Source organism: Urocitellus parryii, chromosome 5 (assembly GCF_045843805.1).
Source record: "Urocitellus parryii isolate mUroPar1 chromosome 5, mUroPar1.hap1, whole genome shotgun sequence".
NCBI classification, from domain to species: domain Eukaryota; kingdom Metazoa; phylum Chordata; class Mammalia; order Rodentia; family Sciuridae; genus Urocitellus; species Urocitellus parryii.
The window spans coordinates 154,521,909-154,537,400 of NC_135535.1; the positions used below are offsets into that span (position 1 = coordinate 154,521,909).

Genomic DNA, 15,492 nt, shown 5'->3' on the forward strand with positions numbered 1-15,492 from the left:
GATTTGAGTGAATAAAGCATTGAAAAGGGCATTAGTGTGTGGACATTCTTTATTTCTCCCCTTGACTGCATATGTCGCACCCTTGCCCATCTCGACAAAGCTATAAAACTAGTCTTAACAAATACAAAAAAAGGAAAATAAATAATTTCTTCACTTTATCAGACCATAATGGAATGAAACTAGAACTTAACAGCAACAGAAATTGAATAAACTATACAAACAGATTGAAATTGAACAAGCATGGGTCATTGTAGAAATCAGAGAAATTTGAAACTTTTCTGATCAGATAAATTAGAATATTCCTACTACTAAAATAAAATGGAAACACAACCTAACATAACCCAAAGGACACAGTTAAGGCAATTTTTAAGAGGGAATTTTAGAGCTATAATTGTCCACGTTAGTAATATAGAGCTCTCAAATAAATGACCTAATGTTATATCTCAAGCCCTCGGAAAATGAGAAAATTTGATCTCCTTGTTTCCTAATTGTATCCCAATTGAACAAACCAAATACAAAATCATTAAAAGGAAATAAGTAATAAAGCTTCAAACAGAAATATGTGAAATAGAGACTAAAAGAGCAACAAAAGTGATCATTGAGACAAATTATTGGTTATTTTAAAAATTAAAGAATTTTGACAAGTCCTAGGCCAAACCAACCAAAAGACAGAGAGAAAAGAGCAAAATTCATAAAGTTGAAAGGGAAAAATGTATATATTGCAAGGAAAACCACTGAAATTCACTGTATAAATTAGGGAGTATCTTGAAAGAGCATATGCAAATAAATCAGGAAATCTAGAAAAAAATGGACAAATTTCTATACACATATGATCTACCAAAATTGAAACAAGAGGATTTAGAATTCCCAAATAGATCAGTACAAGGAATGAGATTGCACAATAAAAATTATTCTTCCAACAATGAAGCCTAGGACCACAGGAATTTATGGCTGAATTTTATCATGCTTTTAAAGAAGAACTAAAACCAATGCTACACCAACTATTTCATGAACGAGGAAGAGAACCAACTACTACAAATTGATTTTTGTGAAGCCAATATTAGCCTTCTATGAAAACCTGATACAGACACAACAAAAACAGAAAATTATTACCAATATTGTTGATGAACATCGATGCCAAAATCTCAATAAAATACTTGAAAATACAATTCAACATCACATTAAAAACATCATACACCATGATCAAGTTGGTTTTATTTCAGGGATGCAAAGTTGATTAAATATAGGCAAATAAATAAATCAAGGATAAAAAACACATAAATATTGATGCAGAAAAAGCCTTCAATAAAATTGAACATTCTTTTATGATAAAAGTTCTGAATAGATTAGGTAAATGGAAAGATCATACCTCAACATAACAAAGGCTCTCTCTGGCAAACCCTTTTTCCAATATCTTACTGGATGTGAAAAAACTGAAAGTATGTTCTTTAAAATCAGAAACAAAACAAGGATGCCCACAAATCTTACTACTCTTACTCAATATAGTACTTGAAAATTTAGCCACAGCAGAGAAGAGAAATAAATAAAAAGAATACAATTAGGAAACAAGGAGATCAAATTATATCATTTTACTGAGGATATGTTTCTACATCTGGAAGACCCTAAAAAGTACACCAAATGTATCTTAGAATGGATAAAAAAAATTCAACAAAATAGCAAGACACAAAATCAACATACAAAAATCCATAACTTTCCTATACGACAAAATTGAAACTGCTGGGAAAGAAATAGGAAAACAATCATATTAACAATAGCCTCAAAAATGCAATACCTAGAAATAAGCCTAGACAAGAAGACCTCAAGAATAAAAAGTATAAAAGACAAAATAAAGAAATTCATTAAAAGATTGAAAGACCATCCATGTTCATGGAATGGGAGAATTAGTATTGTTAAAATGGGCATATTAGTGGAAGCAATTTACAGGTTCAATGCATTCCTCATCAAAATACCTATGACATTCTTTACAGAACTATAAAAACAATCCTAAAATTTATATGGAAGCAGGAAAGATCCCAAATAGCCAGAACAATACTGACAGAAGAATAATACTGACAGAAGAATAATACTTAAATCATTATAATATCTGATTTCAAAATATATTATAGAGTCATTGTAACAAAACAGCATGGTAGAAAAAAATAAACATTGTTTAACAAAGAAATATAATAGAGGATGCAGGAAAAACATACAACCCTCTGATTCTTGACAAAGAGACCAAAAATATACATCAGAGAAAAGGCAGCTTCTCCAACAAATGGTGGTAGGAAAACTGGTCATCCGCCTGTATAAGATTGAAACTAGAGCCTTATCTCTTACCTCGTAAAAAAAAAATCAACTCAAAATAGATCAAAGATCTTAATGTAAGACCTGAAACTTTGGAAACCATTGGAGGCAATCCTAAGGGCAATAATTGAAGTAAAAGGTATAGGCAACAGTTTTCTGAAAAGGACTCCTATAGCTCAGGAAATAAAGATTGGCAATCAGAATCACATCAAATTTAAGAGTTTCTGCAGAGCAAAGAAAATAATCATCAGAGTGAAGAGGCAGCCTATAGGATGGGGGAAAATCTTTGCCAGCTACTCATATCACAGAGGATTAATATCCAAAATATAGAACAAATTCAAAAAATTCAACAAAAATGAACAAATAACCCAATCAATAAGTGAACAGAAGAGCTTAACAGATACATCTCAAAGGGGCAAGTGCAGATAGACAGTAAGTATGCGACAAAATGATCAATATCATTACAAATCAGGGAAATGCAAATCAAAACTACATGGAGATTTCAGCTCACCCCCATCAGAATAGCTATTATCAAATAAACAAAAAATGGAAATTATCAAGAAAGGCTAATATAATTAATGTTATTTTGCTATAGGCCTTTTATTAAGTTCCCTTAGGAAGTTCTTTGATAGTTGGCTATCATCAAGAAACTAAAAAAATATTCACAAGGATGTGTGGAAAGGAAACTTTAAATACACATGAGTATATCCACTACTAAAAACAGTTTATAGGTTCCTCAAAAAACTAAAAATAAGAGTACCATATGATTCAGCTGTACCATGTCTAAGCGTATACCATAAGTAATCAAGGTCAGCACACAAACAGGATACCTGCACACGTGGTTATTCGGTCACTGTTCACAATAACCAAGGTATGGCATTAGCCTGGATGCTCATCAGCTGATGAATGGATAAAGAAAATTCATATATACACAATGGAGCATTATTCAGTCAAAAAGAAGAATGAAATCATGTCATTTTCAGGAAAATGAATAGCATTGGAGGTCATCATATTGAATGATATAAGCCAGAGTCAGAAAGACATGTTTTTCATATTTTCTCTCATGTGGAATCTAAGGGGAATAAAAGCATGAAATTAGTATGGAGACTATTTGTGAATGAAAGGGGACCAATGGGAGGAAGTCAGATGTAGAGGTAAGAGAGGGCAATAGGGAGTATGGGTATCCTCAATGTACATTATATACATGTACAAAAATTTCACAATTAAACTCATTACTTTGTATAATTTATATGTACTAATAATTATATTATAAAAGAATTAAAAAATCCACAACTAAGCATCCTCCTCATGTATTCTTCTGTTCACAATGCTAAGGACCAAATTGCTTGAATACAAGAAGGTGTTTTCAAAGAGAGATGCATGGCTCCTTAGATTTAATGATTTTGAATCCAGTCTCTGAACTGTGCTTGTACAGAGCTCTCTCCATGTAGGACTACTCTACATCAAAGCCCCTCTGGACTGCATGCACTCTTGCCAGTCCAGTGGCTTTGACCCTTTGGTGAGAGAGCTATTCCTACAAAGACTTCAAGCCAAACATCTTTTTCCCAGCATGAGTAACTGAGATCACTACCACTGCTTTTGTAGCTTAACTAACATGTTTCTCAATGAATATTCCTTCTTATTCTAGTCACCTCGGTTACCTTAGTCAAAATTCTCTTCAAATAGCATACCAAAGGGAAGGCCATTAAGTGTGCGGAGAGCAGGAGACTTCAGCTCTTGCTGACCACTCACAGCAGGCTGTTCTGATTTTCCCTACCTTGCACTCTGTTGTTTTCAGAGGAAACAGCAAGAGCTTCACTATAGAACTCTTCCCACTAAGGTCTGACATAAATTTGCATATAAAGCTAAGGTTAGTTTGCCACAGGCCTTTTATTAAGTTCCCTTAGGAAGTCCCTTGGTAGCTAGCTTCTTTATAAACTCTTTCTGACACTATAAAGGAGCTATCACACTTCCAAAAAGGACATATGTTTTAACTGGAATTTCAGGGCAAGACTCCCGTGAAAATAAAGAGTAGAGCAATTAAGATGAATTTAGGAAATCTGCTTAACACGGAGACATGAAAAAAATGTTATGTCTTTGTGTGTTAAATTCAAAATGGTGCCTGAAGAGATTCTCCACAGTCAACAAAGAATCTGCAGAGCATGAAGAAGCTAACATTTGAGAGCAGTTAGTTGTACAGAGAAAAAGTATTCCCTAGGGTGAGAAAAACTGGCTTGACAGGGAACTACAGTCATTAGTGCCAAGCACTATGGAACAGTGCCCTGTAGGTGCAGACAATGCACCACTGGACCTCAAACAGTATAGTCGGACCCAGAAATTACTGTGAGCATAACAATTTATCATTCAAAGTAGATACTTTTGAGAGTAAAAGGGGGTATAATCCAAGATCATCCTACGAAAACTAAGGTGCATACAGCAAACACTGATTTTATGAAAATTCATTTGTAAACGCAATAATCTTTGGACAAAATTATTACTACATTAACTTAAAAAATGAAATGAGAGAATAAAGTTGATGAATTTCTACATCCTTTAGCCTTAAAAAGTGAATTTCAAAATAGACGATAATCAAAGGACACTTAAAATTTAATTTTACATGCTGAACAAATGATACAAAGCATGTAAAAAATTCCTTACAGCCTTCAGAGCAGGGTAGGAGTCAATGAACTAAAGAACTTTATCTGCAAAGCACCAAGACATGAATGTAAAATTTTAAAATAAAGAAACAAAGAGAGTTTTATCTACAAAAGAAAGTGTGAGAAAATTAGAGTAGCCAGAAAAATGGAAGTCCTCGGAGAAAAAATGTCTGAGACTCTAGACTTTGAGTAGAAAGGGTTAACAGAAATCATTTGGGGTGATTACATGACTCAAGGAACTTGAAGAAAAAAGAGTATATTCAAATATTTTGGAAAATTAGATTTGAAAAATAAAACTTATAAATGAATGAATGCATTCTTGGAGAAGTCAGTCAATATTTTGGAAATAGGCTAAAACAAAGGTCACTAAACTTTTTCTGTAAAGAGCCAGATAGTAAATATTTTAGGTATTGAGACATGTAGCCTTTGTTGCAGTTACTCCACCTGGCCATTGAAGCACAGATCAATAGGTGAAAAATAATTGAGTGGCCATATTTCAATAAAATTTTATTTACAGAAGCTAAAACTAGATTTTCATGTAACTTAAACATGTCAAGAAATATTTTTAAAATTGTTTTAAACAATATAAAAATATTAAAACTATTCTTGGCCCACAGGCCATACAAAATTAATGGCAGACCATAGTAGGCCAGAGTTTACCAACTCCTGAACTAAGATAGTAATACAAAATGATTAACAAACATGAGAAATAAAAATTAGTGAAAGAGAGCTCATAAAATAGAAAGACTTGGAAAAAACAATAATAAAGTATAAAAGTACTTATTTTGTAGTGTGTCTAATTTAAGCATTTTCAATAGTCCCACAAGATTGTCTAATTAATACAGCTTGGTAGGACTTTATCTAATTAAAATTAGCTTTGTACTAAGTGATTAGCTACTGAGTAGAACAGGACTTAAAAATCAACTTTGTTTCAAATTTATATATAATTTTAAGTGTCCAATTGGATTTATGTGTTTTGACAAATACATATACCCATGTAACCATCTCAGATTATCAGTTTTCATAAATGGTTTTCTGAGAATTTAGGAGGGACAGCATTTTATCTAGAAATCTATTTAGGGATGACCAACATCTTAACTTATCTCTCCATATATTTAGGTCTTTAATTTGTCTTCAAAATGTTTTGTAAGTTTTATAGTATAGACCTTATATGTGTTTTATTAAATTTATCACTAAATTTGATTTATTACATTTTAAAAATATATTTTCTAATTGTTAGTTGCCACTGTATAAAAATATTTACTTTGAGTTGCATTGTATTTCTCCATTGAACATTTCTTATATAATTTGCATTGCCCTGGAGTATGGACAGTTTAACTTTGTTCCTCTTCTCAGGAAGCAATATTTAGTCCTTAATTTTTCAGTGCAGTGAAAACTGAAAGTAGGGATTCAGTAGTATACATCTTTTTTTCTTCTGCAGTGAAGAAATAAATACAGGCATTTAAAGTAACAATACAAGTGGTAACTGTATAGCTGAACTTAATTCCACAGAACTCTAATTGCAGCAGGTACCATTCTGTGGGAGTCAGTGACTAGCTGGAACAGACAGGGCTTCTCCCTCTAGTAGTTTGAGTGTGAGAATTCAGACACACAAGAGCAATATAGTACATATGTACTTTATCTGCAGGTATAGAGACAGAGATGATGGACTCATTATCTACACTGACTGCCAGGCCTTCTGCCCCCTGACTCAATTTGTTGATGAATGTGACATTTCATGTTCCCTCAGGCCAGACTGGGCTGCAGACAGATTGCTTTTTGGCAAAGAAAGCATGTGGGGAGTCAGTATGGTGGAAATATATAGAAATATTCTATATAGAATAGAAATATTCTCTTAACCTTGTGTTCCCACCATCATCATCTATTTTTCCCTTTATAGTTTCAAGCAAAACTCTATTTTTATCTGTCTTCTTTTTATGGCCATATAGTTTATTTAAAGAAAAAAATATGCCTATCTCAAAATTCAAAAAGCATTCTTTCAAACCATATTCTTAGAGACATGTGCTCAGCTAATGCAGTATTAGATTCAAATATCCTTAAACAGAGCTATCTATTGAGGATTTCAGTCAGATAAAGGGCCAATACCATATAATTTATTATTTTTATCAGTAATCTAGACAAAGGAAATGCAACTTCACATTTTATGTTCCTAATTGGTGCTACTGAAGCCAGAATTAGACAGGCAAATAGGCAAGGGGAATCAGAGAATGGAGAAGTTGAAATGTTAAATTCCTTCAGAGCCCTTTGTCCACTCTTATCAAGATAATCTGAACCTGCTCCAACCTGTTGCTAAAGTAACCTCTTCCAGGTATTGTCACTCCCTACTGGAAATTGTTAATTGCTCCCCCTTCCCACCTGGATGATTCCTCCTGGCCCCCTCAGCCCACCTGGCTCCCACTTTTTGGTCACCCCACTGAGCATTTCCTGGGCCTAGTCACTTATGTAGGAAAGAGAAAGATAAGGGGAAGAGAACAGGAGGAAAAAGGAAGCCTAGGACATATAAAAAGGAAAAACCCACTCACTTCTTGGGATACTAGGATACCAGCTATGGCCCCCTTCTCTCCCCTGGGAGAAGTTTGTGTTACCCCTTTTTAAATAAACCCTGCCCTATATGCTTGCCATGTTGTGCTTCTCTAATATTATACTTCAACATGGGGGGGAACCAGTCATCAATAACCTGTAGTATCACCTGTTATTGGTTATTGGCACTGTCAATAACCAAATTGGAAAGCAATTAGATAAATTATATGAAAAGTCATTTAAAAACAAAATGAAACTTAACAGAACTAGAATTTAGGACTGAGGGCAATCACAACCAAAATGGAAACAACAGTATAAAAAATAAAATTTAAAGCATGTCATCCTTAATTCAATAATCCTGTTGTTTAAAACGGGTACAAACAAGCCAAAGACAGTTATTATAGCAGACTAAATGACACATAAGAACAAGCCTTCTACTTTATTTGATTGAACAGTTTTTGGATAGTCTTATTTGAAAAGTTTGTTGAAAATTAAATAAGGACTAAAGAAGAACACAAAATACTAGATTATTCCTGTGAGAAAAGTTAACAGAAATGGAAGTATTTACCTTGAAAAGGAATAGACTATCCATAAAATAATACTGCCTCAAAGGTACTAATAATTACAATAAATTGCTCTCCTGCCCTATAGCGGACCACTGTGAGAAATATGTAGAAATGATGGCAAGATAATTTGATTTGTTGTACACAAGTCATCTTGATAATAAGAAAAAAATGTAAATACTGGAACATCTAGCTAAAAGAGGTTATGAAGATTTTTCATCTCTAGACAGCTTTTATGTATTCTCTACCTTGATTCTTATATACTGTTTCACTGGCATATCTTCTCAAATATCTGTGCAGGGATAGTGAAAATGTAGGGCTTTAGTCCTGATAATACAATTGCCTAAAGAGCATGTGTCTTCTTTATATTATTAGTGCTTGTCTCCTTGATTGGACTCACTTACCCTCCTAATTTGGGATAAGTACTAATCCACTAGTCTACCCAGGTAAGGCATAAAACCTTTGCAAGGAGAAAAGAACTATTTGATAAAGTTTCTTTGTTTTTCACTTACTGTGTTGGTATAGCTTCATAGTTTCCAATCATATGAACAAAGTCTTGTATGCTGCTCATCAGTACAATGTTCCTCAGCTTATGACGGGGCTCAATAAATCCATTGTAAATTGAAAATATCATCTAAGTCAAAACTGCATTTAATACAACAAACCTACTGAATATCAAGATGAGTAACACAGTACACCACAGAGTATCTGCTGTTTAGCCTCACGGCTGGGTGGCTGACTGGGAGCTGCAGCTCTGTGCAGCTGCTCAACATTGAGAGAGTACGATATCACATCTTGGCAGCCCAGAAAAAGATCAAACTTCAAAGTATAATTACTACTAAATACATGTAGCTTCACAACATTGTGGAGAAAAAAAAATTGTAACCATTTGGAGTTGGGACTTCTTTCTAATATCTATAACTGGTTTGCTTTCAGGTTTTCGCAAGTTCTGATATGCTAAATCTCATATCTTGACACTTTAACCACTGTCTTACAGACTCTTCCACCGACCCTGCCAGAATCTCCATTGTCATCCCTATGGACTTCTCAGTGTTATCTAACTGTAACTTTCAGGTCTATCAGCTATTATTAATACGTTACCCATATCTTCTTGCAACTTTTACTTTCATCCTACTGTGTTACTAGTACTTAAGTCCAGAAGCTTTCAGATGAAACTCTATTCATCCTTACAAATTACACTCAGCAGTCCTGCTGAATCTTCTGACTGCAAGCACCTGCCACCCTGCCTGAGGGTTGCTTTCTTTGGCCACAAGAGCTTGACTGACCCTGAACATCAGGCCCAGGTACCACCCCTGAGAATAGCATTTAATCAAGGATGAATAGGTGGCTAAGTTTCCAGATTTTGTTCACCTCAGGTGAAATAATTCTGAGGTGTGTAATACAATACCTCCCAGAGTTCACCAGCAGGATCAGCCCCAATTGCCTGTGGTGATTCATAATTATACCTTATTAGCTTCCTTTCCATCCTAGTCTCACTTTTATTTGTTCCTAAATACACTTCTAATAACATTAATCCTTACTTAAGAGTCTGCATGCATGTGAACCTGTCCCAAGACTTAATATCTTTCATATACATATTTTGTTTCATTACTAACATTTAAATTAATTTACATAAACATTTGAGTAAAAGCTTGATTGTGGTCTGTGTATATACAGTGTGCCTACAATGCATTCACATCGCTGGAAATGTGGCATGCATTTCCTTAAATAGACAACTCCCAGACTGGGAAAGTTCAAGAGTTTGCTGTTCCTGGTGGCTGCAGGTCAGATTTCTTGCAGAACACTCTGTGATTCTGTGATACAGGAAGAGAGGATTTCACTACAGAAATACCTTGTTTTAATATATTTTCTTATCAATTCCAACTTAGTAATAGGAAAGATACTTGCCATTTGTTAGAGGAAAGAAAGCAAATTACTTGATATATTTCTCTTTGCCTCTTGATCATGCCATGAGACACTTGTACACAATACATCTTATCATTTCTGCACATGCTGCAGCTAATATACTCATTTACATAAGTTATAACCAAATACATAAGTAGAATTATGGTTTGTGACAGTGGATCTGACTTTGGGGATACATATGAATTGCTGAAGTTCTAACGGATTTCAGCGTTGATATCAGAGAATAGAATAAACTCTTTCTTGCAACAATTCCAAGCATTTCAGATTATGAAGAATGTTGAAATAATTCAAGGAAAGTAAAGCAGACTTACCCGAATCATCATGACAGAACATCTGATATCATGAATTGTGTCATAGATCTTCTTTGAGATATCCACAAATTGATTATCATCAAATACGTTTAAGGAGTTCTTGTTTAAGGCTTCCAAGGCGACATTCACTTGTGTTACAAACTCAGGAATTACTATTAAAATAAATAAGAGAAAATTGTCTTTGTAATTGTAGGTTTCTATAATTTCCAGGAGTGTAGGGTTGTATTTTTAAATAAGTTATTTGATTAACTGACACTTAATAATTTTTAAAAGTAGAGATATAAAACATTTTGGCAGGATTTTTTCTTAGATCTCTGAAAAGTAAAAAGGTATCAGAGACAATGAAACACATATTTATAGAAATATTTTTAAATTATCTATCCCTTTTATGTCATCTTTGTTATTCCCAAGCTTGAGACTATGTAGTTACTTATCATGTTCAATATAAATCTCAAGAAATAACAAAAAGGAATTGGTATGAAAAACAGAACTGTAAACATAACCGTATTTAAAGAAATAAAACATCTAAATTGCTAAACAGAAGAAACTAATTATAGATACTAATTCTGTTGTAAAATCAATAAAGATGCTGTAAACATTCTTTTGGTAAGATTTTTTTCCATACAATCAAAATATTGTTGAAAGAAATTGGTAATGTCATATGCAAACTATTTCTAAAACGGCATAACACTGAGTATAGGCATCAATGTATCAGCAAAGCCAATATGTAGATTGACCTTTTCTTTAAAAAAAAATAAAGTTTCAGAATTAGTATCCAATAAAAAGATATTTCCAGATTTAAAAACAGTAACATTTATTAACCCTTCACTAGATTTAGGGTACTTTTCTAAGCCACTGTACCTGCCAGTATTATCTACTGTACTCCCTTCCTTTGTCCATCCTCTAGGCATGCTGCCCAATGATAATAACATCTAAATAGACATGGCTATTAAAAATTAAATTTGTAAACAGTAAATAAAATTTCATCTCCTCAGTTACACTAAACCCATTTCAAATGTTCATTTGACACATATGTGAACTTCCATTTTGAAAAATAGAAATAAGGCTACCATCACAGAAACATATTGGCTAATAGTGTTGTAGAGTAAGATTCCATCAAATTGTTCTACTTTCAATGAATAACAGAGCCAAAGAGGAAGAAAACACATCATTTTTCTGAGGTGAAAGATTCCCAAATCACAGCTCCCAGCTACATGGATATGACTTCCAAAGACTCTCTAATTCAGACATATTCGTTGAAGGCCAGAAAGCCACACCAATTTTCCATTGCAAAAGTCTATCTGAATTTTTTACAGCACCTCAAACCTATCCTATATGAATCTAAACATGTTATTTTCTATCCAGAAAACCTAGATTTCATCTACTTATTTGTCTTAATCCATTTACTATTGCTAATAACATAATACTATACAGTAGATGAGTTTAAAGAGGCCCCATGGTTTTGGTCCAAGGTCAAGAGGCCACATGTAGAGATGGCTTCCTTGGTGGCAAACCCTGAGGTGATACAGTTGCTGAGAGACAGGGAACATGTGAGATACCTGGTCAAAGTGGCTTTTATAGCAGACTCACTCTCAAGATAACACATAGCCTGCTAATCCATTAGTTAGTGGATTAATGGACTAACCCATTCATGAAGGCAGAACCTTGAATCACCTACTTAAAATTCTACTTAGTCCTATGTCTTAATGTCTCATTAAGGGAATTAAATTTCAGCATGAGTTTTACAGGGAAGAAACCATATTCAAACACAGCATTGCTCTATTTTTATGCCCAGTCACTCATGAAAAAGCCCCAGCGTTTTCTTTGATCTCCTGCTCTGCCCACTAAATGCAATCCTCTCTACCGTAATAATGTCCTGAATCCATTGCCAATTTTAGCCCTACTTCCTCTCACCATCATTATCTTTTCAAGTCCACATCATAGTCCTTCCCCTGCTTAAATTCTGCTCATTCTTTAGACTTGTTTTTAAATACTTTATTGATGCTATCCTTAGCATTAAGTACAATAGTATTTGCCACAAAACACTACTAAATTGTTTCATGAATGAGTCATGACACTAAGGTTTACACATTTCCAATATTTCCTTCTATTTACCTATTTATATTTGATGTACCTAGCTCAGAAAGTAGTAGATAAATAATTGAACACATTAAGGGGATACAATTAAAGGAATGAATAGAATATATAAAAGCCAGGAAAAAAATGAAGCTTATGTTTAAGTTGTATTAAATGTAATATGAGTTACATTTTTCTCAAGTAAGGAAACTCCAAAAATATATTTAGTCAGGATTACAGAAACATTCAAAAATATTTAATGAGTTTATCTTTACTTGTGGTAGTACTGAAAGAAGAGAGAACATTTAAGGTGTGTCCTGCCAAGTTTTGGCATGAACAGTAAATCACCCACAAAAACCATTGCTTTCTTTGACATCCTTTCTTAACTCTAAACACAGTTAAGCACAAAGAAATGTGGTCTCAATAGCTGTCATGGCCTGTTTGCAAAACTGTATTCATAATCTTCCTTACTAAAAAGTATTTTTCTCATACACCAACAAGCGTGAAACACAATAATTCTATCAATTCCTTGAGCAAACTCATTTCCACAGTAGCAAAACTGCTCCCATTGTTTTCCCATGGCAATTTTGGCAAAAGAAAATAATAAAAAACATAAAGCCATGTAAACATCTAGTTTTCACTGTGTGAGATAATGTGAAAAAGATTTAGGGTAGTTTAAGGAAAATACAACAAAATCTTTTCATTATTGCAACATGATTTCATTTTAACTCCTCTAGGTTCCTTTTATTAATAAGCTAATATTAGCTCCAATTAAAATAAAATCTTTCACAAGCAAATGTTTAATTTCTGAAGTACAGATGGAAAATACAACTTTTTTACTCTAACTGCATAAATGAACTATTTGAAGCTGATATGTAATACATTTCTCATTTCATTAGCTTAAACATCAGCTGCTAGTATGCTTTACTTATACTGTGGACATATGGTTGCATGGATCAAACTAGGAGCAAATTTTTGTAATATTTTCAAGAAAGCACAAAGTGAATATAATGAAGTAGCCAGCTAATGGTAATTTAGAAGGAATAACAAATTGACAAACCTATCTTCAATCTATAATCTACTCAGGTTTAAAAAAAATAAGGTTTACATATAATATATAGTCATGCTTTACAATCATTGATCAAAAAGGGGTATATCTTAAACAAATTCATTCTAATCAATTGAAATGCCAGGTAGGATGAACTGTTCTGAACTTTGAAGGGTAAATTTTTGAAATAAAGAAGACCTCTGAGTCAATATATTTGGGACAAACAAAAGATCTTGCCTATTGATATGGACAATTCTAAAACAGTTCAGAATTCCTGAACTGAAGTCTATACTTCCTCAATCACCTTTATTCAGAATATATACAATGATAGCTTAGCATTCATTATATCAGCTCACTACTGTGATAAGTATTTAATATGCATGCCTAATTTAATACTTACAGCAGCCCTGTGAGACAGGAACTGTACTATTACTACCCTGATTTAACCGATGAGGAAACTGAGGTCACACTGCTAATAAGTGAAGGGCAGGTAATTGAGACTAAAAAGCCTGCTCTCTGAACCCTAAAGCTGCACTGCCTCCTTTTAATAAGTGAAGTCCTTGGGGCTTCTGAATTGCAGTGCTCCTGGGGAAATTAATGTTAATTTTCTGACAATGAGGTTAACAGACCTATAGAGGCAAATTCTCCTAAGCCTTTTGCCTCTCTCTTGTAGTAACCCAAGAATGTTTTATCCCTTCTTAATCCTTGCTAAATTTATTATGTGCATTTGAAAGTAGACGAGGGTACATAATTATCAAATTAAATAGGTCAGCAAAGAATTCAGACTCATTACAGGTAATGATCTGAAATGATGTCACCAAGTTATGTTTTCTACCATTAATAAAACAGATTAAAATATTTCTAATTATATTATTATCTTTGAAAATTACTAATGGTAGAGAAATTTGCCTTTGAAAGTTCTCATAATGCTAAGTCATAATTTCTTTATATTATGTTAAGCAACTGGGAATGAATTAATAATAGTGGAAACTACAATTAAGCATATGAATGACTTCTATAAATACTTCATTCCCTTCATTTTTCCCTTTATTGAACACTCATTATTGTGGTTCATATTTATTTAATATTTAGAGAGCTAATGTTGTATAACAGGAAAGTGTTTGGTACCTCACAGATTATGTATCCTGAAATCCATGGGGAGGATCTCACCACTTTTTAAATGATGTGTCATAAAGGACTGACTCACTCTGATCATTTATGACACATCACACGGTTAACAAGAGCCACACTCTGACCTCTCTATTACATCCTGCCTCCATCTTTTAAGCATCTGGAATATCTCCAAAATGAGAGAAATAAAATAAAAAAAGAAAGAATTTTAAGACCCATAGCTTCATGAAGCTGATACTATTTTTTCTTTCTTCTGGCAGAGATATTTTTCTACATATGAAAGTCTGAACACTTAATTAGCCTGAATGTCCACCTTCGGATCTGTCCAGTGACTTAGAAACTTCTTTCCCTGGGGCTTCATCTTTAAAACATATGTTAATATTAATAAGTCATATTTCTTGATTTAAATATTTTAGAAGTTTATCCAATGACTTTTAAACCTAAGATTTAACTCATACTTTTCCTCACATTATTTTCCTATTTCTTCTCATCACAATGTACACAAAAGTGAATACTTGATTATTTAAAGTTGGTCCTGTGCCAAATAATATGCTGACCTTTGTTCTCTGACATACCTCTTTGTTTTAATGCAGGGAATAAATTGGCTCTTTATTTAAAAGAATGCTTACTCTTTTTGTGCTACTTTGAAGGCTTGTTTAAAATGACATTGCAGAATCCATTTTGGTCCCTCTCTCTTGCATATTACTTGCTTTAGGAACTTGAGCTGTTATGTTGTAAACTATGAAAAGACTCACATGGTAAGGAACTGTGGTGACCAGTCAACAGTTAGCTAAAATATGAGGACACAGGCCAACAGCCAAGTGAGTGAAATTGGAAGTAGGTACCCTTGCTCCACTCAAGCCATTAGGTGACTACAGCCTAAGATGATATCTTGACTATAATATTATGAGAAGTCATAAGCCAAAACCACTCAA

The 15,492-nt window shown here is 33.6% G+C and overlaps 1 protein-coding gene across 1 annotated transcript in view; it reads right to left on the bottom strand.

Annotated features, from left to right (window-relative positions):
* Positions 1-15,492, bottom strand: part of Ctnna3 (catenin alpha 3) — a 1,674,700-nt gene that overhangs the window by 313,014 nt on the left and 1,346,194 nt on the right. Inside the window, exon 13 of the mRNA XM_026394645.2 lies at positions 10,303-10,454. Coding sequence (XP_026250430.2) covers positions 10,303-10,454 — 152 coding nt within the window. The remainder of the gene's footprint in view (positions 1-10,302; positions 10,455-15,492) is intronic.